At 50.0% G+C, this 22,288-nt stretch overlaps 1 protein-coding gene across 6 annotated transcripts; it reads left to right on the top strand.

Annotated features, from left to right (window-relative positions):
• The first annotated feature begins 7,145 nt into the window (after positions 1 to 7,145).
• On the top strand, positions 7,146 to 18,051 carry B3galnt1 (beta-1,3-N-acetylgalactosaminyltransferase 1 (globoside blood group)). 6 transcript variants are annotated; one of them, XM_048347178.1, is made up of 4 exons: positions 7,146 to 7,165; positions 8,927 to 9,007; positions 15,177 to 15,265; positions 16,295 to 18,051. In XM_048347178.1, the coding sequence occupies exon 4, from the start codon at positions 16,320 to 16,322 to the stop codon at positions 17,313 to 17,315; it is 996 nt and encodes a 331-aa protein (XP_048203135.1). In that variant the 5' UTR covers positions 7,146 to 7,165; positions 8,927 to 9,007; positions 15,177 to 15,265; positions 16,295 to 16,319; the 3' UTR covers positions 17,316 to 18,051. The 6 variants fall into 6 exon arrangements, with proteins under 6 accessions (XP_048203135.1, XP_048203134.1, XP_048203133.1 ...); XM_048347177.1 differs by lacking the exon at positions 7,146 to 7,165 and adding an exon at positions 7,597 to 7,639; XM_048347176.1 differs by lacking the exon at positions 7,146 to 7,165 and adding an exon at positions 7,699 to 7,772.
• The last annotated feature ends 4,237 nt before the right edge of the window (positions 18,052 to 22,288 follow it).

A 22,288-nucleotide genomic window follows, 5' to 3' on the forward strand; every position in this document is an offset into this window, starting at 1 on the left:
CAACTGTCACAGAATGCTGGAGTGTTGGGAGCGAAGGGGCAGCTAAATACTTCCTGACCTCTGGTTGTGTTTTTCAAGGACGTGCAAGGACATGGCTTAATGGAAAATCGGAAACACTTTACTATGTCTGCCAGAGTCCATTCTTATGTTAACCAACCTCATCCTGTCTTCCCTATCGTCGGGTATTGCTAACTCCAAGCCTTTTTGTGTTCTGGAATTTTAAGCCTATGCTATTTCCTGGTTTTCAAACTGCATATAAGCTGGAAGTTAAGAATAAACATGGCTGCAGTCTTGAGTTACAATCTTGAGCTGCAGACCTCCCGGACCCCATCTCTGTCTCTTGTCTTGTATTTTTCCTTTTCTTTAATCCTTGCCCCCCTCATTCAGGATTCCCTTTCATTGCCGGCTGGCTCTAGCACTGGAGTAAGTCACTGATGGTGTGAGGAAGTAGAAGATGGTGTGAGTGGGCATGTGTTAAGTTTTATAAGACACAGCTTATAAAACAATATAAGGAAAGACTTTAGAAAGAGAATTGGGGAAACAAAATGATTTCCTTTAGATTAAAAGGTTTTGGCATGTTAAAAGTTAGGAAGACAATCCCCAGAAAGTTTGAGTATGTAGCAAATGGTATCAGTATGTCTTAAAGTTAGAGCTTATGAGTAAAGTTGGTATGTAATCAAATTGGTTATAATATAAATAGGGTCAGAATTTGGGCTTCGGTGTGAAACTATATTTATCTGTACCTGCATCTGCAGGGCTAAGGGACTTGTGTGATGTCATCTAAATGTTAACCAGAAAGATCTCATGTATCTTTAACTGCTTGATTCCCACGCTGAGATGGTTTTGTAGGTAAAGCCTGGATTTGCTCATGTGTAGCCTTAGGATCAGATTTGGGATCTCCTCCCATAATTCCTAGCTTGCAATTGCATTTGTTATGAGCTTTTATCCCCCCTCAGAGCCCTATAGCAGGTCCACCAAGAAATCTGGCCCAAGCTAAAGGCCCTTTATGAGACTGGACCTCCTCCTGAGCCACACCCACTACCAACTGAGTAAAGCGCCACTGACAAGGGAACCTGGAACCACATTGGAAGGGACCTTACATCCTGCTGCTGACAACTCCCACTGCACCCAGGGTGGACAGAGTTGCGACCTGGATTCTCTTCACCCGTGCCATTGAAATGACTGGAGCCAGCGGACTCATTCGCAGTGAGAGAGAACATTCTACCCCGGTGGCAGATTAGCCACCACAGAGGCCATGTACCAAAAGATGGACTTGGCTAACTTTACCTTGCTAGGCCTGCTATGTATGGTTGGTGCTTCCTTGGCTAGGGAGAGAGCCTAGACACCCATAAACCCTACCTATGGGTGGGCCGGTGGCGTGGGGATGATAAAATAGTGGGCACCATTTATATATCTTCCCCGGCCTCCGGCCCAAGCTACTATAACTCCCCTGGCCACTATTATTGCTCCTGTTAGAGTCGTGAGATCATGGCCCCACTGTAAAAAAGGAAGAGGAAATTATTCCCCCTGGCAACAGCACTTTACTTTCAGTTGTGACCAGACCCTTGTTTGTGATTATGCTTGTCCTGTTGTGGGACCCCGTATTATTAATAAGTTTACAGCTTTTGTTAAGGACAAAATAAACACTGTACAACTTATGGTATTGCGGGCACAATACCAACCTGTCCCTACCAATTCTCAGTCAGAATCAAACTTATGAGCAAGGAGAAGCATGATTGGTTCTCAAGTTACCTATCAGAAGCGGGGAATGAAAAGTAGAATGACTTCATTTTGAGGCAGCACCCATCTTGCTGTTTATGTTAAACTAAGAATAACCCAGCATATGCATGAAATCCAGGAAATAGCTTGTTTATGGTGAAACTAACCAGAAATTGTACAAATTCCAGGTACTAAGTTGTTTGTGCAGATGTTTGTGCCAAAACCACCTGACCATAAATCTCCCATTTCCCAGATGGTCCAACCGGTTTGGGGACGTTCAGGTCGCGTTGACCGCCTTGGAATTTCCCCAGACCAATTTTAGAAAACCCCTAGCCCTGAGCCAATCAGATTTGTACTTGCATCCCAACCCTGTTTGCACACCTGGTTAATGTAACTTTATAGTTTTTTCCTTTAAATACCCCTGTAAAACTCTGTTCATGGCCTTCCTCCTAACCTCCGCTGCGTCAGTGTGTAGGACTAGGTCCGGGCTGCAGCTCGCCTGAATAAAGCCTTGCTTTTGCATTTTGGAATGTCTGGCTCTCAGTGGTCTTCTTGGTGGTCTTCTCACGACTTGGGTATAACAGTATGTTCCCTAACCACATCTAATGAATAAATCAAACATACGCTGTCCATTGAAGGACAGGCTTCTTAGCAGGCGAGTACACTGACTGCGTTAATCTGGTAGACATATCTTTTTTTATAATTGATAATCCAAGGGTGAGAGAAGAAATTGACTTATTTATAGATATACCACAATGAGGGTCCATCAGCTACCAATCCTTTCATGTCAGTCTTCTGGCTGAGATGGATGCAGAGTTAACAAGAGTACCAGCTCCACTTATGGTAAATAACCTACAGGTGAGTGAAGGGGGTTGGAAACACAAAGAATATGGAACTGCTGGGGGAGTGGTGGCTGGAGGATTCCATAGAAACACAGGAGGGAATCAGTCATTCCTCCTGCCTGTGAAAGAATAAAATAACCTGCTGTCAACCCTGAAAAGCCACTGGGCAGGTAGAAAGAGAGGGCTGCACTTATGGAAAAAAGGCTTAAGATTGCCAATTCTGGAGATGATTCCTCAGGCTGGAGAGAGGACTAAGAAGAGAGAGTCCAGAGAGAAGCAGGACCATTAGGGAAACCTTCTTGGGCTCCGAGCCAGAGTCAAGGTCAACTTAAGGGCACTGGTGAGCCAGAGCTACAGATACTACAATGGTAACCTAGGTAGGGTTGACAAAGGCTTTGAGGAAAATGGCCGTGATTGATTGAAGTGCCTACAGTGGCTAGAAGGGAAATGAAACTAGATGAAGTATTACATGGGACAGCTAAAATGATGGTTTGAAAGGAGCAGAGAGCATAATAATGGCTACTGGGCATTGGGAAAGGTGTGGTGGTGGAGGAAGAGAGAGTTGTTCATGGACAGGGGTGCAGTTAGATAGGAGGAATGACCTACACCATTCTCTATGCACTATATATCTCTGTGACAGAAATTGCTTGTCCATGTCAGGATAGTCAGGTAGACAGGTCTTTAAAGTCTCTCAGCACAAAGAAATGATAGGTGTCTGAGAGAAGGACACTCCAGTTACTGAGATCAGACCTTTCCATGTGGCGTTCACAGGTTGAAATGTCACTCTGTACCCTATGAACATGTATCATGACTATGTATTAATTTAAAATTAAAATATATCACCAGGCACAAGTGGCCGTAATCCTAGCTGCTCAGGAGGCTGAGATCTGAGAAGCCAGCCCTGGCAGGAAAGTCTGTGAGACTCTTATCTCTAAGTAGCTACCAAAAAGCCAGAAGTAGAGCTGTGGCTCAAGTAGTAGAGCACTAGCTTTGAGCACAAAAGCTCAGGGACAGCAGTCAGGCCCACAGTTCAAGCCCCAGGATTGATAAACACAAAGAAACAAAATATATTTAGAAAGGGACAAGTAAAAAATAAGAAAACTAGAGAACCTCTGAATTGGGGAAATAAAGGTATGTGTATGTGTGGCGGGGGTGGAGGGGGTGGGGGGGGGAGGAATCCTACCAAGTCCTAAGGAATTTGGACCTCTGCTGAGCCTCAGGCTGGAGGCTACTTGTGGATACGTGATCTTCTCCTTCATCCTTGGAGAAAGCCTGCAGACCCGTGTGTCTGCCGTTTCCTCAGATCTTGCGGCTGCACACTGAGATACACCATCTGCGTGTGTTGCCATCAGTTAAAATGGGAAGGTGGAGATGTAATTCATTGGTAGAGTACTTGCCTGGCAGATGTAAAACCTTGGCTTCCATACACACACACACACACACACACACACACACACACACACACACACACACACTCTCACAGAGTTAGGAAGAAAGTTACACAGGAAAGCAATCCGCCTCCAGCACTCTGCTGAGCTGGAAAGGGCAGAGCACTTGCTCAGAGCCCTTGAGGAAAGGTTGGACTCACTTGTCTTTTCCATAGCATAGGGAGTTCCACTCCTGATTATCCACTTCCAATAAGAAGACCTGAACAATCTAAACCCAGTACAGAAAAGACTCCTTGCCCCGTGGCTGACACAGGCCCAGGGATTTGGCATTGCTGAAATAATATCCCTTCTGGTGCCAGAGACCAGACTGACATTGCCAAATGGAAGCACTTGGGCTGGCTCCTCAATGGGACCAACCCTCCACTAGCCTCTTGGGTTTCTTCAATTGATAATATTTTTGTATTCCTAAAGGAAAGAAGGCCCCTAAATATCATAACCAAAGACAAGGGGGTGTGCTATCCTTCCACCGAAGGAAATCAACTATTTAGGTGCAGATAGAGATGAGCATATAACTTGACACACTCTGGGTGTGAGCATGCTGCTCACATTCTATTCTAATTCCTAAGCCGTGTGTAGGGGGCTACAACACAATGAAGATCCTATTGCCTGATTATCCCCTTAGGAAGTCTGTGAGACTCATATCTCCAATGAACCTCCAAAAAGCTGGAAGTAGAGCTGTGGCTCAAGTGGTAGAGCACCATTCTTGAGCAAAAAAGCTAAGGGACAACCACAAACATAACACATGAATAGTGATTAGATCATCTTTTTGCAAACCTTATTACCAAAGACTCTGTTGATTGGAGACTTTTTAAAGATATGGTCTGGCTATTAGGTAATGTCAAATGATTGTTTGTTAGATGTGACATGTTATTGTCATTATGTAGATTTTTGTGTAGAAGCTTTTAGTGTTAGGAAATGTCAACTAGAGTGTTTAGGAGAGAAGGAAAGCAATTATGGTACAATGTTCATAAACTTGGTGAAACTTGGACATGTTTTTATGGGCATTGACCCATCTAGAAAACTAGCAGCAACACTGAGGCTAAGCTGTGCAATCCTCAAAGCAAATGACATAACATTTGCAGGGAAATGGAGGGATCTAGAAAAAAAAATTATGTTGAGAAGCAAGTCAGGCTCAGGGAGATGAATGGCACACGTTTTCTCTCATATGTGGAAGCCAGATCTAAAATACATACATTGAAATCAAGTGTGAGTGTGGGAATGTAATGGGGTCTCCCCAAGGGAGGGGACCACAATGTAATGAGGTCCAAGGGAGGGGGATTCCCCCATCCCTCCAAGAGTCCACCACTCAGAGAGAGTCTCAAGTAAAAAGGTGGATTTATTGGGGAAGTAAAAACGTATACTGACCAGCCAGGGTCATGGGTCATGGCTGAGACTCGGGAGCTGGGACCTTGTGGGCTGCCCTTTACAGACGGGCCGACTCAGGCAGCCCCACAGAAGGCCTTTCCAGACTCAGACACAGACACAGAAACAGACTGGTCGACCCAGCTCAGACATACATAGCTAAACCTCCGGAAGTTTCTTTTCTTCACCCGGGTGTCTTCCGTCTTCCCCCAAAAAGAAGGTGGTTAAGGACTCTTCCCAGCACATGCACCAAATGTATGGGGTTCCTCCCCAAGGGAAGGGACCACAGTGTAATGGGGTCTGAGGTGGGGGTGGGGGAGAAGGCAGCCTACTTTTTATAGTCACAATTTCAGCTCCTGAGTCTGGACTGTGACCCTGGCTGGCTAGTACATTTTTTACTTCCCCAATAAATTCATCTTTTTACTTGAGACTGTCTCTGAGTGGTGGACTCTTGGAGGGATGGGGGATTTCCCCTCTCGGACCCCATTACATTGTGGTCCCCTCCCTTGGGAACCCCATTACAGGACCCTAATTTGCTTTAGGGAAATGATGCTGTTTTTATCAGTTGCTGTTCTCATGGTCACTGTGGGTGACTACCCTGATTACTGCTTTGGTAGGTCCCCAAAAGAGGAGATGGAAATGTGGAAACCAAGTGAAAGGTATAGGAACCCCCCTTTTTGAGTCCCTAGAAGCAACAGGCTTAGACAAGGGGAAGGGCAAACCTAAGCTGAATAAAACAAAAGCAGCTTGACCTAGAGCTGCTTGACCTTTGCAAAAGAAAGGAATGAGGAAGACCACTCAGTTGGCATGTCCTAGTTTAGAGAAGTTCCAGAAAGAGACATTTAAGGCTAAGTTAAATAGGTAAATACCAGTCACACTCAGAACGAAGAATTGCATTGCCTTGATTGCATTGTTTACCGGAGTTTACTGGGATTGTAATCACTAACACCAATTCCGCTTCTGTATGTCTGCTTTCTTGCTTTGCCGAATTCACCAGACCACCTGCGAGTGTACATGTGATTCTTGCCTTTATAAACCCCCGGTAAACCCGGGGAATCTGAGGCTCGGGGCTACTCACTCCCGAGCTGAGTTAGCCCGGGCTGGTCATTTTTGCTCAATAAAAGAACCTTGGTCTGAAACAAAGCTTGGTCTGGCTCTGTTCCTGGGCTCGCTCCATTTCAATATAACACGCAAGGTTTTATGGATACACTCACCAACTGACTAAAGGATGGTATACTTAATGGAGGAGTCCAAGGGTGTACCTCCTCTGAACAACCACAAAATGAATACCAGGGAAACAGGTTGGAGGGCGAGGGGAACACAGGAAAGAAGGGAGGGAGGGTTTATAAACACAGTCATTACATCCAATGTTACATTATGTAAAAATTGAACTAGGTAACTTGAGGATAAGGCTGGGAAGGAGAAAGATGGGGAGAAGAAAGGGGTGACACCGATCACGAAGCACTGCGCTCTTTGTTCAACAACAACTGCTGCTGGGGGCTGGGGATATGGCCTAGTGGCAAGAGTGCCTGCCTCATATACATGAGGCCCCGGGTTCGATTCCCCAGCACCACATATACAGAAAATGGCCAGAAGGGGCGCTGTGGCTCAAGTGGCAGAGTGCTAGCCTTGAGCAAAAGGAAGCCAGGGACAGTGCTCAGGCCCTGAGTCCAAGGCCCAGGACTGGCAATAAATAAATAAACAACTACTGCTGCTGCTGCTAATAAGGTGAGGAGAAGAAGGCATTGCTCCCAGATGTCACTGTGCCCTGGGCGCTCCAGCGGAACAGAGCAGGTGGGGTTTTAGTTGTGCTTTGTCTGTGCTGATCGCGGGCCTTGAACTCGGTGCCTGGGTGCTGCCCCTGAGCTTCTGTGCCACCGCCGCCTCCAGGGTCTGGAATCTGCGCTGCGGGCTCCCCCACGACGCCGGGCGGTGAGCCGGGGTGGCGCTGTCCGTGGATGCGCCCGTGCGGGCCCGAAGGGCAGATCCCAGGAGCACCGGCGGCGGACCCGGCCCGGTCCCCGCGGAGATCCCGCTCCCTTCCGCTCCCCGGCGGCGCAGGAACGCGCCCCGCCCCGGGTGCGGAGGCCGGAGGAAAGCCCCGAGGGCGGGCGCCCGGGGTCTCGCACGTGCGCAGCCCGGGAGCCCGCGCGGGCGGTGGATGCTGCGCTCGGGAGGCCGGGCCCGTGCCCAGGCCCAGGCCCAGGCCCCCGGGGTCGCCGGGGTCGCCGGCAGCCGAGTGGTGGCGAGGATGGAGCGCGCGCCCGGGTGAGCGCGCGCGCGGCGGGGCTGGCGGGGCGCGCGCGGGGCTGCGGGAGCCGAGGGCGCGCGGGGCTGCGGGCGGCGGCGGGGCTGCTGGGCCGCGTGCGCGCGGGCCGGCCGAGGCGCTGGGCGCGCGGAGGTGAGTGCGGTGGGCGGCGGCTCGGGGGCGGCGGGGGGCCCGGGGCCGGGACCGGGCGGCGGGGGCGGCGGGGCCCCGGGCGGCGATCGCGGCTCCCCACGGGCCTCTGGAGCTCGGCCGGTCCGGGTGGAGCCTGGATGCGCCGCGCCGTGGGGTTCGGGCCTCGCTGCCTGGCAACGGCCTGGGCCCCGCGTGCGCGGGAGAAGGCCACGGGCCGGGCGCCGGGAGGACGCGGCCTCGGCCCCGGACCCCCGCGCGGCTCCGGCCCTCGTCATCCGGGATTCGGGGCGGCGGCGGGGAAGAAGCGGGGCGCCCCCACCCACCGGGCCCGCCCAGGCCGGGCTGGGGCGCGGGGATGGGCCTGGGGAGGCGGGGAGCGCTGGGGACGGTTGCGAACGACACGCACGGGGGTGCCCCGAGCCCGGAGAGGCCCTTCTGCTGCGGGGAAGACACGGGGGGGGGGGGGGGGGCGGGGCCACACCCGCCTTCCCCCTCCATCACCTCGCTCCCTTCTCGCTGGAGCGGGAGGGGTTGCTTGTGCGGGCTTGCCTTGGGAGCCATTGTTCCCCCGGTATTGCCATGTGCCAGTCTTCCAGAGGCAGCTTCTCCTTAAGCCACTCCCAAGGAAGAACTCACCCATGTGTATCCATCCACCCATCCATCCATCCATCCATCCATCCATCCATCCATCCTCAGAGGTGAGGCCAGCTTGAGGGTGTAGTGTTCCACGAGGAACACCTCCCCGGTGTCCTGTGCACTGGCAGGGAACGGAGTTCGTGTACTGGCAGGGTTGCTGCTGGCTGAAAGCCCACATGAATAAACTCCGGGCCACTCTGCAGAGGGAAAATAATTCCAAAGGAGAAGACTGATTCTTATTTTTCCTTCATAGACGAAAAGGTATATTCCAAAAGAATGGCTACTGGGCCCTCAAAACAGTCCATTATCAACTGAGCGTCCAGTATGTTTCAGATGAGTGCATAGTTTTGAGGACAAGGAGGCAGAGGAAAGGATCCAGGCCCTTCTGAAAAGGAAGAAGGTTTTGGTTCGTAACTTTCTCCTAGAGCGATTTGCCAGGCATAGGGCAATCACTGTAGATGTCGGGGTGCCCACGTTCTTGTGCTAAGCTAATCGTTTTATCTTCTTATATCCTGTAGTTCACAGCAAACCTTTTTCAGTTAAGGCATGGGATTCAGAAAGCTCCAGCTAGTGATTTAATCACATCTGAAACTCTACAGGTAAGTTTATCTTGGTTTACATTTTAAATGATCAACATTGTTTCAAAATGCCCCCAAGAGTTTAACTTGTTATAGTATTTTTTAGGGTTGGAAGTGGTCCAAGATTGAAACGCTATCAAACCATCTTGGATAATACCTATTTTTCTTAAAGATGAACTTATTATTAAAATGCCACCAATAAAACTTAAGCACACAAACTTTATGGGGAAGGTTATGGTCAAGTTCAAGTTCAGAGTGAACACTCTACTCGGAAGGAAGTTCTCTGTTGGATGCTTTCGTGTGCTTCTTCCAGGGGAAGGTTTTCTCTGCCTGGTGCCCAGCTTCTCCAGTCTTGATCTGCCCACCATCAGATGCTACAGGCAGAATCTCATTTTAGGAAATGCCTGTATCCTGCTCCCAACTATGTCTTGTTCAGGCACGGTGCACTTTGTTACAGCTTTTGTAGCTGTAGGGAGAAGCTAGGAGCTGCATGGTAGGGTCCCACGGTGGTGTGGTAGTAGTATGGTGCACAGCCATCCTCGCCAGCCTCCTGGGTGAGCTCAGTGCATGCACCTTGATCAACAGGTGCATTCAAAAGTTGCAGTTCTGCAGGCTCCCTCAAGCAGCGTCCCAGAGATGTCGGATGAAAGGTTTGTGTGCCTCCAACCTCTGTCATAAAGGAATAAAACCCAGAAAACTAGAGCAGATATATTTCTCATGTGTTTCTGACTCTGAAGAGAGGTAGTTAACAAGGAAGCCAAGCCCAGGTCGCTCCAACCCCTCCTGTCCTTCCAGAGCCAGTTTATGGAAGGACTGTGGACCCAACTGGGCGCTGCTCCCTTTTCAGTAGCCTGGCCCTTTTGGGTCAGGAGGTAACAAAGAAGAGAGATCTTTGGAGATTTTATAGAGGTCCCAAGATAATGGCATTTCAGGGGATCAGAACATGCATTTCCAGACTGTGTTACACACAGTTCCTCCTCACCTATAGGTTCTCTATCCAGATTCAACCAACCATGGACTCAAAGTCATCAACAACATTGTATCTGTAGTAAAAATGGATGGACTTTTTCATGCTGTTATTCCCTAGACTGTATAGGATCACAACAATTTCCATAGCACTTCCATGGTATTGGGTATTAGAAGTAGTGTAAGGATGATGGAGAGCATAGAGGAAGGTGTTTGAAGGTTCTAAGCCTGTGAGGTACAGGGGACCTGAGCCTTTGGTATCTGCAAAGAACGCCGCGGCCCTGCATGTTTACTACTGTTAGGAGAATGAGAAAGAAATAGTCCAGACTCAGTCATCAGGAGGCAAAGACTGTCTATTGCCTGTGAGAGGCACAGACCTTCCTGCGGGTATAGGGGTTGTGCAAGAGACTGGATTTGGGGTCCCATTTATATGGGCCCTAACAGAAACAAAGGAGTAAAAATCAGGCTGTAGTTACTGGGGTCTAGGGATGGGCACCTTCCGTTAGGTCTGAATGTCCCACCTGAGGTGAGGGGACTTTTGGCTGAGCTGAGGTCAAAGTGGCCTGCCCTTGGGCAAACGGGGGCGGGGGGGGGGGGGGAGGAGGGGAGAGTAAGGCAGGATTCAGTCCTTGGTATTCCACCTTCAGATACATAAAATGTGTGTCTCTAGAGAGGGGAGAGGCCAGTCCCTCAACTATTGTCCTCGGCTGTGTTTTCTACACAGAGGTAGAATGGGGATGCTGAAATAGAGTCCATGTTGTCTCCAAAGGAAATATTTGCCATCTGGCCTTTTATGCAAATCAAAATTTTGCCCATGCCTGGGCTAAAGTATTGATATCTGCAAAACACTCAGGCTGTGCATTTTGAAGAGGATCCTTGAATAAAATGCACCATCCCTGTGAAAATATTTCTTCCCAGTGTGGTAGTGAGGATTCAAGTGACGGCTTGGCTCTACTGGAATTACAGACTTTGGTTTGGAATTTAAAAAAAAATACATCAACTCTTCTTTCATAATATTAGAAGAATTCCTTCACACTGATGTGAGCTCTGTACTCTTATCCTTCACCGTCCTGAGAGAGCTGGGACATGGCATGTGAAGTTCTCCCCTTCCATTTCTCCACGAGGGCTTCACTGTTGGGGTGCTGTGTAAGCCTGAAAGCCAGAACCTTCCACAGCACTCTGCATTGAGTGTCTGCAATTTGCCAGCATGGATTTGACTCCCCTTCTCCACCCCCACCCCTTCTGGTCAAACCCAGATCTAGCATAGAAGTCAATGACTTGAGTGCATGCAATACTTCAGTTCACTAAGGAGAAGGCACCTGATCATTAATAAATGAATAATTGCCTGCGGGACAAGAGTGGCCAAGGTCTGGGTCTTAGGGCAGTGGTGGCTTGAAGTGTGACTGGAGCAGTTTCCTTGGCCCTTTTCACGGTGGACGGAAGTGTGCAGCACAGGTTCAGAAAGCCCAGCTTTCCCTCAGCCTTGCTGCGCAGGGCTGGATCTGTGTACACTTGGATCTAGTTTTCCCAGCTCGGCTGACCAGGTCCTCCGCTGCCCTGTCACGTGGGGCCTCCTCACCTTCCGGGAGCGCGGAGGTGTGTCCACTGCTCTGCCCTCCTCCCTCCCTGCCCCACCCAGGAGTGTCCAGGAATGCCCCCCCCCCCGGGGGCTGTGGTTTAGGTTTGAGGCCCCCCTGGCTGGCTGTGTTGCCCGGGAGGAGGAGACCTCGGCTGGACTCTGTGTTGTGGGGCTTGGTAAGCTGCCCCAGGGGGCCTGCGCATTCCGAGTGCCTCCGAACCCACTGTGACTCACAAGGTAAGAACGGGCTGCTTGCTGCTCATGGCTGGATACAGGTGAAGACAGCAAAGCAGACAGAAAATTCCATCTAGATTTTCCTTCTCTGGTTTTATTGCTTGTCACTGCTCCTGCTTTTTTCCCTTCAGCCCAAATAACTGCCTACCCAACACCCCTATGTGTAAATAAGCGTACTTCCACCACAAGTGTTTCCCCGTGCGGAAGTGTCTGGCCAGGAGAGGCCACAGGTGGGGGGGAAGAATTCTCCCTCCCCACTGGCCAGCGGGAGGTCAAGGTCAGAGCTGGGAACAGCCCGGCGGTGAGGGTGTCCGTGGCTGCTGAAAACAGCAGGGTGGGCTCACTGTAGGGATTGAACACTTCAGATCCATGCTGGGGACTGAACTCAGGGCTCCATGCTCTTGCTTGACTTGTTTTGCTCAAGGCTAGTGCTCTGCCACTTGAGCTCCACCAACTTTCAGATTATTATTATTTATTTATTTTGCCAGTCCTGGGGTTTAGACTCAGGGCCTGAGCACTGTCCCTGGCTTTTTTGTTGTTGTTGTTGCTCAAGGCTAGCACTCTTGAGCCACAGCGTCACTTCTGGCCTTTTCTGTGTATGTGGTGCTGAGGAATCGAACCCAGGGCTTCATGCACGCAAGGCAAGCACTCTACCACTAAGCCACATTCCCAGCCCCACATTCATTCTTAAAAGGTGAATATGTTTTTGTTCTGAAGCACCGACTGGCCCAGTCCTCTGAAGCTCATTCAGTTGTGTAATGCTTCCTTTGGCAGGAAGGAACCCCACTGAAAATGGGATGAGTAAGGCAGAGGTCTCCCCCGGTTACTGCTTTTGCGTCTGAGAGTTCGCTGGTGCTTACCAGAAGTTCAGTGACTTATTTAGGAAATCAGTTCATGAACATTAACTCCGCTCAGGGGACTGAGGATTCCTGGTGGCCTCTGGGCTGGGCGGGTACGCTGAGCCCCTATGACCAGGACGCCACATTCCAGGCTCCCTGGCCAGAGCTACTAGATGAGATTGTTTGAATCATCACACAAATGGAAACATGAGAAAAGTGTATCACTTGGCAGGGACCATGCAAGGGCTGTCACTGAAATTGCAGAGCCAGCTTTTCGAGTAAGCCTTTGTTTGCACTCATCGGTAAAGCACTTTTCATTGTTAAGCACTGTTAAATATAAATAGAGCAGTTCATTTAGTCAATAGTGTTCGAGTCCCTGTGTATGTTCAGCTGCGCTCCAAAATTGAAAGAAAAATATAAACTTTACCAAAGGCACACAGTTTTTAAATAAAGTAGCCAAGTGCTACACACACACACACATCTACTGCATCAATTGGAAAAGGTTTATGAATTTTTAACTCCTGCTAGCAATGCCTAATGTATGACTTTTAACAGCTCAAGTCATGTCCACGAAGGAAAAGAACTTCATCTAGGAGCTGGTGGGTCACACCTGTAATCCCAGATACTCAGGAGGCTGAGATCTGAGGATCTTGGTTCAAAGCCAGCCCGGGTTGGAATGCCCGTGAGATTCTTTACTTCCAGTTAGCTAGAAGAAAGCTGGTAGTGGAAGTGTGGTTCAGGTGGTAGAGTGCCAGTCTTGAGTGACAAAGCCAAGGGAGAGTGTGAGGCCGGGTTCAGGCTCCAGCGTGGGCACACATGGTAAAGTTGTGCCGGTCGCCAGCAGATCACATCCATCGTCCTGGCTACTCAGGAGGCTGTGGTGCAGAGGATTATGTTTCAAAGCCAGCTGGGGCCGAAAGGTTTATGAGACTGGATCTCCGAATATAATCAGGAAAAAGCCAGGCTGGAGCCATGACTTAACACGGTAGAGCATCAGCTGAGCAAGCAAACTGGATGAGCAGGCGGCTCTGAGTTCAAACCCAGTACCAAGTGAAACAAGTGTTCTAGAAGGTTCTTTCCCACAATTCTTATCTGGTACATGACTTCTGAGTAGGCCAGAATGAGAAATATGGGAAAGCTCAGTACCACCAAGCACTAAAAAAAAAAAAATTGTCATCTTGAAGCTTTTACTGTTTTGTGGGCTTCTAGTACTCACCAGTTTTCCCTAGTAAATACATATCGTGTTTGCAATTAGAAAAGATTTTATGTATTTTAAAAGAGTTAAATTAGCTTTCTTTCTGCAGAAAGTACTCAACATGGTTTCAGCCCAGGAAGGAATTATTTTGGTTTAAAACAGTTGGGTTTTTGTTTGCTCAATTTTCTGGAGCCTTTGCATTTGAACCACTTTCCCCTCATTTCATAAATATACTTTTTTGTGGTGTTTTTTTTGGTCAGTTGTGGGGCTTGAACGCAAGGCCTAGGCGCTGTCCCTGAGCTCTCTCTGGTCAAGGCTAGCGCTCTACCACTTTGAGCCACAGCGCCACGTCTCATTCCATTTATGCTTTTTTTGGATACAAAATAAAATACATATGTGCATGCACGATCAGTTGTTCTTGTGAGTAACTCAGGCTCTGAGTGTGTGCCTCGCGAGGTGTTGGTCCTGCTTTACTGTTTGTGTCAGAGTTTACCAGCTGTAGAAACTGAAATCCAAATCTCAAGGCTCTGGATAAGCCAGAAGGGGCGGGGAGCCCTGGGGGTCTTCTTGACCTTTGTCTGCTCTGCTCAGGAACAGGGTGGAGTGGGGGAGGGGTGCAGAGACGAGAGGAGCCTGGTGATGAGGGAGCCGTTCAGCCCTTCCTCGGCATGGAGCCTCGGGCCTGGATTACCTGCTTACACGTCGTCTCTTGCTGTAGTGCTCTGCGAACACTTAGGAGTGAAAGGTCTTCTGTTGGGATTGAAGAATTCCTTTCGTGTGTGCTCAGGCCTTTCGGGTTTGCTTTGTGTGTGCGTATTCTTCCTGTCATCTGACTTCTAGAGAATTAAGTTGCCTCACTGGTGGCAGTTTCTTCTGCATCGTCGTCATCTCCTTTCTTCCTCCGCCTCTTCTTCCTTCTAGTCTCCTTCTTCATCTTCCGTCTTCTTCCTCCTCCTCTCCCTCTTCCTCTTTTTTTTTTTTTGCTGGTCCTGGGGCTTGAACTTGGGGCTTGTGTGCTGTCCCTGAGCCTCCATGTGCTCAAGGTTAGCTCCCTGGAGCCACAGCACCACTTGCAGCTTTTTCTGACTCGTTGATTGGAGAGAAAAGTCTCATGGATTTTTCTGCCTGGGCTGGCTTCGAACTGCCGTCCTCAGATTCTCAGATCTCAGCCTCCTGATTATAGAGATTGCAGGCCGGAGCCCCCAACACCCAGCCGGATTCTTCTTTTCGTTCGTAATAAGGTCTTTGACCCTTTCCAATGTCATTTTTTTTTTAAGTCTGACATTAAAATGAATGATGTCAGCCTTCTTTCTGTTATGTTCTGATATATTTCTGATGTTTCCCGGTTTTTCAGCCCTTTGAGTCCTGTTGTTTCAGGGATTACAAGCATTGTGGTTGACCATCCCATACTGCCTCATGCCCACTGCGTGGAACTGAAGGTTCTTCACTGAGAACAAATCAAGAAGGTAAGAAAAGAGCCAGATTTATGACTTTAATGAGTACTTTTCCTCAGGCAGTAAGAACTCATCAAGATCGTTGCTTTAGGCCGGGCACTGGTGACTCACACCTGTAATCTTAGCTACTCCGGAGGCTGAGAGTTGAGAATCTCAGTTCACAGCATCCTGGGCAGAAAAGTCTATGAGACTCCAGTTTAACAGCAAAAAGTCAGAAGTGGGTGTCTGGCTCAAGTGGTTGAGCACTAGCCTTGAGGGGCAAAAGCTAAGGGATAGTGACTAGGCCCTGAGTTCAAGCCTCAGTATTAGTGCATACACACACACACACACACACACACCTTTGAGTAGGCCAGAGAAACACAAAAGCTCAATAATAAGGAACTGGCCTTTAATTAAAGCACTGGGTACGCAGACTGAGTTTTATTCACCCAGTGGGTAAAAAGGGACAATAAAAATCTGTGTCTAGTGTGGATTTTTAACTCTCGAGAAAGCCATCGCCTTTGTGTCTCAAACTCGTGCCCTGCAGGTAAATTGGCCACTGTAGTCTTATCCCAATCTGTTGCTGTCATGAGCAATTATTTCTCTTACTCCAGACTTGCTAGAGTCGGACCACATGGCCCAGAAAGCTGCTGGATGTATTTGCACCCATTGCTAGCAATACCTTTCCTCATTAAATCCTTTACTTTCTTCTTTTCTCCATAGTCACAGACAAGAATAAGAAAAACACACTCCATCCTTTCTGTCCTTCAAGGCAGCTAGGAAAAACGGCTTTGTAATGAAGTTACTGGTATAGCACGTGTAGTATTTGCTTCAAGAGGAAAGATAATGCGTTAGCCCTGATCTCACTATTAAAAGCTGGATGGTATCGTGGGCGTCGGTGCCCATTCGGCTTCGGTTTGGGGAGGGTACGTCGGGTCCTGTCTGGAGGCTCCCCTTGGGAGTGTTCATTGTACAAGGGCCTCTCCTCGGTAACCAGATGTCCACTGGCCGCGGATCTGGGGGGGTGGAGACTCCTAACCCTGTCTTTGACAAACCTCCCAGAGCCCTTGCCTCCCGGCGGCGGTCCATGGCCCCGGCTCTCCTCCCCGCCCTTCCCGGCAGGATGTCGCTGCGATCGCTCAAGTGGAGCCTCCTGCTGCTGTCGCTGCTCAGCTTCCTGGTGATGTGGTACCTCAGCCTGCCCCACTACAACGTGATCGAGCGCGTGAACTGGATGTACTTCTACGAGTACGAGCCGCTCTACCGGCAGGACTTCCGCTTCACGCTTCGAGAACACTCCAACTGCTCTCATCAGAGCCCGTTTCTGGTCATTCTGGTGACTTCGCATCCCGCCGATGTGAAGGCCAGACAAGCCATCAGGGTCACGTGGGGCGAGAAGAAGTCCTGGTGGGGCCACGAGGTGCTCACCTTCTTCCTGTTAGGGCAGCAGGCCGAAAAGGAAGACAAAACGTTCACGCTGTCCCTGGAGGACGAACACCTTCTCTACGGCGACATAATCCGGCAGGACTTTGTCGACACCTATAATAACCTGACGTTGAAAACCATCATGGCGTTCAGGTGGGTCACTGAGTTCTGCCCCACCGCCAAGTACGTCATGAAGACAGACACCGATGTGTTCATCAACACCGGCAACTTAGTGAAGTACCTGTTGAACTTGAACCACTCGGAGAAGTTCTTCACCGGCTATCCTCTCATTGACAATTATTCCTACAGAGGGTTTTACCAAAAATCCCACATTTCATACCAGGAGTATCCGTTCAAGGTGTTCCCTCCCTACTGCAGCGGCCTGGGCTACATCATGTCCAGAGACCTGGTGCCCAGGATCTACGAAATGATGAGCCACGTCAAGCCCATCAAGTTTGAAGACGTATACGTCGGCATCTGCTTGAATCTGTTGAAGGTGGACATTCACATTCCAGAAGACACCAATCTGTTCTTTTTGTACAGAATCCACTTGGATGTCTGTCAGCTCAGGCGAGTGATCGCAGCCCATGGCTTTTCTTCCAAAGAAATCATCACGTTTTGGCAGGTGATGCTAAGAAACACCACGTGTCATTATTAACTTCACTCGACCACAAGCCTAGACGGCAAGATCCTTTGTCCTAGAAAGAGGTCATGGGCCGGCCCAGGGCGGGCTTGTGCTGAAACTCCTGGTGAGGTGAGAAGCTACCCTCACCTGTGATGCATTTGGACACAAATCTGAGTCCTTCCCACACATGGCAGTCGGAGGAATTGGACACCTTCTAACGCTATCAAAGGTTTTTGATGACAGAAGTAACGGGGGCCAAGCAATCTGACCCTATTATTCCAGAGATTATAATTTCTTTAAACTCTCCCTGAGTGGCAAGCTTACTAGTCCATAACAACAAAGCTGTGTGGAGCTGTGTTTATTAAACTGTGTGTATCTTACAAGGCATATATGAATTATTATATAATGTGGATATTATATATAGTTCTGTGTGAAAAACTTCATTGGAGTTATCCTGAACTCATGTCTGTCTATTTTTGGTCATTTAGAAAAAGTACTTCAAGATGTTGCAGTATTTCTAAGTTACCTATTATTATTTAGTGTTACTTCAAACATTCGGGATGTTAATGTGTTACGGTGATTTCAGTGCTGTACAAACAGAATAATACATCCCCTTTTCCCATCTGAACTTTTTGTTCCAGTTGCTTCACTGATCTGTTTATTACCGATCGTCCTGTTGATGTGCAGTCCGGTCCCATTAGCTTTGTTTCATGTTGAACTGTGGTAGTAATAGAGAAGGATTAAAGTAAGAAAATCTGAGTTATTGTCTTATTTTGAGAACCGTCATTCCCAGTGTTCTTAGATGTTACTGCACCTGTCTCCTTTTCCCACCTGGAACTTGGAATAATGAAGAATTCCAGGCAGTGTATTTCCTTGGGGAAGGGACTCTGAAGGCACAAAAGGCCAGGATAAAGAGTGCCATGATCCAGCATTTGAAGATCCAAGCTGCAGTGTAGATTTACCCTGTGCAATCAATTTGTGAAAAGGTAGGAAGGGAAGGAGAGAAGGAGCGAGGGGCAGCGGCGGGTTGGGGGGGGCAAGAGGGAGAGAGGGGAAAGCTGCTGTTGTTACTAGTTTAGTTATCAAGATGAAAAGCCTGAAGGACAGTCTAAAGTCTGATTGAAATCGCACATGCTTTTAAAGAAGGGGTCACCCATCAGTCCTTTGTTAGTCTGCTACTGCTAAGCAGGTCTTGTCTTACTCCCGGGGTTCTGCTACTTGCTGCGACAGCTGGTTTGGGGCAGGTAATTCCCTTTCTCATAATGGGGTGACACAGAAAGTGACCAAGTTCTTGGCAGGAAGTCTTAACTTGAGCGTATATAGTCAGCTCCTAGATTTGTAGCGCTGAAGGAAAAGCACTTTAAGTCAATCAAATGATCATAGCACGTGGCTCTCTGTAACAAGGCTGTTTCTGTTTCCCCAACCTCAGACCTGAGCCATTACAATAAGATCAATGGGATGAAATACTACACCGCTGGGGTCTGGGCCGTAGGGAATTCAAGTTCCTTATGACTCACAGCAGCAGTGGTTAGGATTAGATTGGGTCAGTTTTGCAGACTAGGTTGGTTTTCTGAAACGGACTCAAAAGGTTTGTTTTATTTGTTAGCTCGGGGGATTGGACCCATGCCAGGCCAGCACCCTACTTGAGCCACACTGCCAACCTGCAAAGGGCTTTGCAGTTTGGGCTTGTGCTTGCAGGTGGCGCTCTATTACTTGAGCCATGCCTCCAGCCCTCGTTTTCTAAGGGGAACTTTCCCTCAGAGAAGATCCAGGAAAACCACATCTAAAATGGAAAAGATGGTTCCTTCCAAACTAACGAGTCCTTCCTGAAAGCCCTGTAAAGCAGCTCTGAAGAACATTGCAGTCCTACGTTTTTGCTTTTTAGCTCCATTTCTCTCAAGCTTCTAGGAGGCGTATGGTAGTGTGATTAAAACGACCACCTCTGGTGGTTCTTGAACCTTCGACTCCTGTAATGTAGTTTAATTCTGGAACCGCTGGAGGACGGCCATGTTTTATTCAAAGCCATGCTGCTTGCCGACAGCAGTCCCTGTCGCTGGTGGGAATACCGTGCTGTGTCGTATACACCTCCTGGTCCACGCGAAGCCCATACCACGCGGTGTCGTGGGGGTGGAGAGCCGGCCTCCTCCCAGGGAGTACCTGCCTCCCACCCCGCAGCACCAGGGAGGTCTCAAGTGGGGAATGGACCGGTGGGCACCGGGCTGTACTCTGCTGCACCTGCTCTGTGGAAAGGAGTTGGGCCCATGGGTCTGGGATGGTTTGAACCACAAATGTTCTTCCCTAGGGTCCATATGCCAAAGGCCTAGTCACCAGCCTGTGGCACTACTGGGAGGTGATGGAACATTCTGGAAGTGGGGCCTCAGGGATATTGGGCCCTCAGCCCCCCCCCCCCATTGCTTCCTGGCTGCAGTGAGGTGGGCCGTTTTCTCCACCGTACTTTCCCATCACAAAGTGCAGGGGCCCAGAACAGCCAGGCCCAGCAACCGCACCCCGAACCCTCAAACTACTTCTCTCTTCTTTCTCAGTTCCTTCTCTCAAGATGGAAATGGAGTGACACGGGGTCTGAGCCTGGCTCACGTAGACCAGAGGTCTGGGGTTTCGTTCTTTTCTGAAGCAGGGCTTTTCGCGCTCTTATTGCCTTGGCCTAAATGGCGGCCGCCTCCGCTGTGTCCTCAGCTGCTCCCCTGTGGACACGAAGCCCTTTGTCCCCCAGTCTCACAGGAATGTATTGCAGGGTGGAGGGAAGACCCGGAAGAGGCCAGCTACGAGGAGAGAGAAGGTAAATAGGGAAAATGTGGCAAGCCCCAGGCTGCCATCTTTGGGATTCTCGTATCTTTTAATTCCCTGGGACTGGGTCTTTCTTACGTGCAATCAACTCCTCTGGATGTTTTGTGAGACTGGAGTTCTCCATCAGCTCCTGATTACCACCGCGGTCGGGGAACACCGGGCTAGACTGTGAAGGACTCCATCCAAACACATGGCAGCTGATCTTTGTAAAAAAGCAAAAACAAGTTCCTTACACGAGCCTAAGTTCAGTTTCAAAAGCTGTGCGGTGTATAAGACAACCTGGGCTGCGGAGGCCAGATTCCTGCACACCCCTCATCCTCTCGTCAAAGCCCAGATAGGGTTTGCAGCGCTCTGCCCAGGCCTGCAGGGAGTCTATCTCACTGCTCCCAGGGCAGAGAAGTGGTTTCTGGTGCTCCCAGAGGCCACGCCACACCTGCCTCTTGACCAGGGTCCTTCCTCGCTGTGACCATCACAGCCCATGACGGCCCTCTCTCCCCTTACTTCTCAGGGGAAAAACCCATGTATTCTGAGCCAAGCATGAATGGCCATTAGATTCTAGATGCCCTGGACGGTGTGCTCTGCCACTGAAGAGCACACGTGGCCTTTTGTGGCCACTGGACCAAGAAGGCCCATGAGTCACTACATTAGCCGGAAGTACAGTGTGGGCACTGGATGGAGGGCAGAGGGGGGGAGATCTTCTGTATAGCCTTTGAAAGTTCTCGAATTCTTAGCCTAGCAATATGGCTTGAGAACTTTACATAGCAGTCACAAAGACCTAGTCAGATACAGAAGCTGAGAGCAAGCTGCTGTTAAAAGAGACTGAGATTGCCCAAGGTCATGGCAAGGTCACAGGCTGTCCCCCATCTCCGTGTCTCCACAGCTATGATGTTCTGCTCCGTTGAGGTCAGTCTTTGGTCTTTGGTGTAAAAGTGTCATCTTCAAACCCCGGCCAGCTTTTACTTCCCTCCAGGGCCTCGCGAAGGGCAAGGTCGCTGTGCATCCCAGAAGTTCACCTAATTTGAGACCACAACTCGTAGTTTGGGGATAACTTCTCAGGAAGGTCTCAATGCAAGATCCGGCGATGCCACTCCTAGGCGCGGGCCAGGGTGGTCATTCCTCGCACTGAGCTCCAAAGAGGTCCAGGAGCCCCTCCCCACCCCTCCCACCCAGCCCCGGGTCCACGAGCCCCTCCCCTCCAATCCCACCCTGCTAGCTGTGCCATCACCATGCGGTGAAGACGCCACTGGAGCCTGGGACACGTGGGCACGAGAACGGAGTGAGCTCCCAGGACCCCGAGAAACCACGAACCGCGAACGCACTTTCCGTTAGCAAGTGAAGGCTGGTTTGGTACGCTTGGTGAGTGAAGGAAGTGCCACGCTGTGGACTCCCCAAGGAGCCCCAGGACGTGTACTGAGGATCTGGGCCCTTCTCCACCCCTGAAGCCCCCCCCACCCCAGGTGTGGAATTCCCACGGGGCCCCCACATTAGACTTCCTGCTCCACTCTTGACTTTGAAAGCAAGTGGGAGGGAACATGAAGGCAAGATGTCCTCCCCCTCCCCCCGCCGAACCCCGCAAGGCATCTCCCCATAAAATGTCTCCTCTGAGGGTAAAGGCTGACATGTGAACAGGCATCGTGAGATCGCTTTTATTCATTCTCCACGACGGGGATATGTTGTTGTTTTTTAATAACAGACATGATTTGACCCATTTGGGTAAAAAGGTAAAAAACAGGATAAGAAGATGCCCCCCCTCCCGCTGCCACCTGCAAGGGGGGGGGACAGGAGATGGGTGGAGAGGGCTCCCCCTAAGCCCAGCCTGTGGGACTCCAGAAATGGCTGGTGAGGGGGCTCCTCAAAGAAGGCTTCTTTTGTCTGCAGTGCCCCCACGCGGACCCCACGAGGAGCCAGGCGACGTGCCCTCGCCCACCAGGCCGCCGGGGGCATTTCCCACCACCTCCAGGACAGCCCGAACGCAGGCGATGAGAACTAGCCCAACCAGCCAGCTCGTCCAGCTTTGATTTCCTGCCCCAACCCTTCCTTTCGCCGTTGGTGCCCTCTGGTGTTTTTCTTATTGCTCAGCCCCTGCCTCCTGAGACTTCACCCAGACCTGACCTAAGGGGGCAGCTGCTGCTTGCCGCCCTCTCCAGGAAGACACAGTTCCCCCTTTTGCCCCCAATGTCGACACCCCTTGCCAGCAGGAA

Source organism: Perognathus longimembris, chromosome 5 (genome assembly GCF_023159225.1).
Source record: "Perognathus longimembris pacificus isolate PPM17 chromosome 5, ASM2315922v1, whole genome shotgun sequence".
Classification (NCBI taxonomy): domain Eukaryota; kingdom Metazoa; phylum Chordata; class Mammalia; order Rodentia; family Heteromyidae; genus Perognathus; species Perognathus longimembris.

Coding starts and splice junctions, on each gene's coding strand:
- B3galnt1 (XM_048347175.1), top strand. CDS start 16,113: ATGGTATCGTGGGCGTCGGTGCCCATTCGGCTTCGGTTTGGGGAGGGT.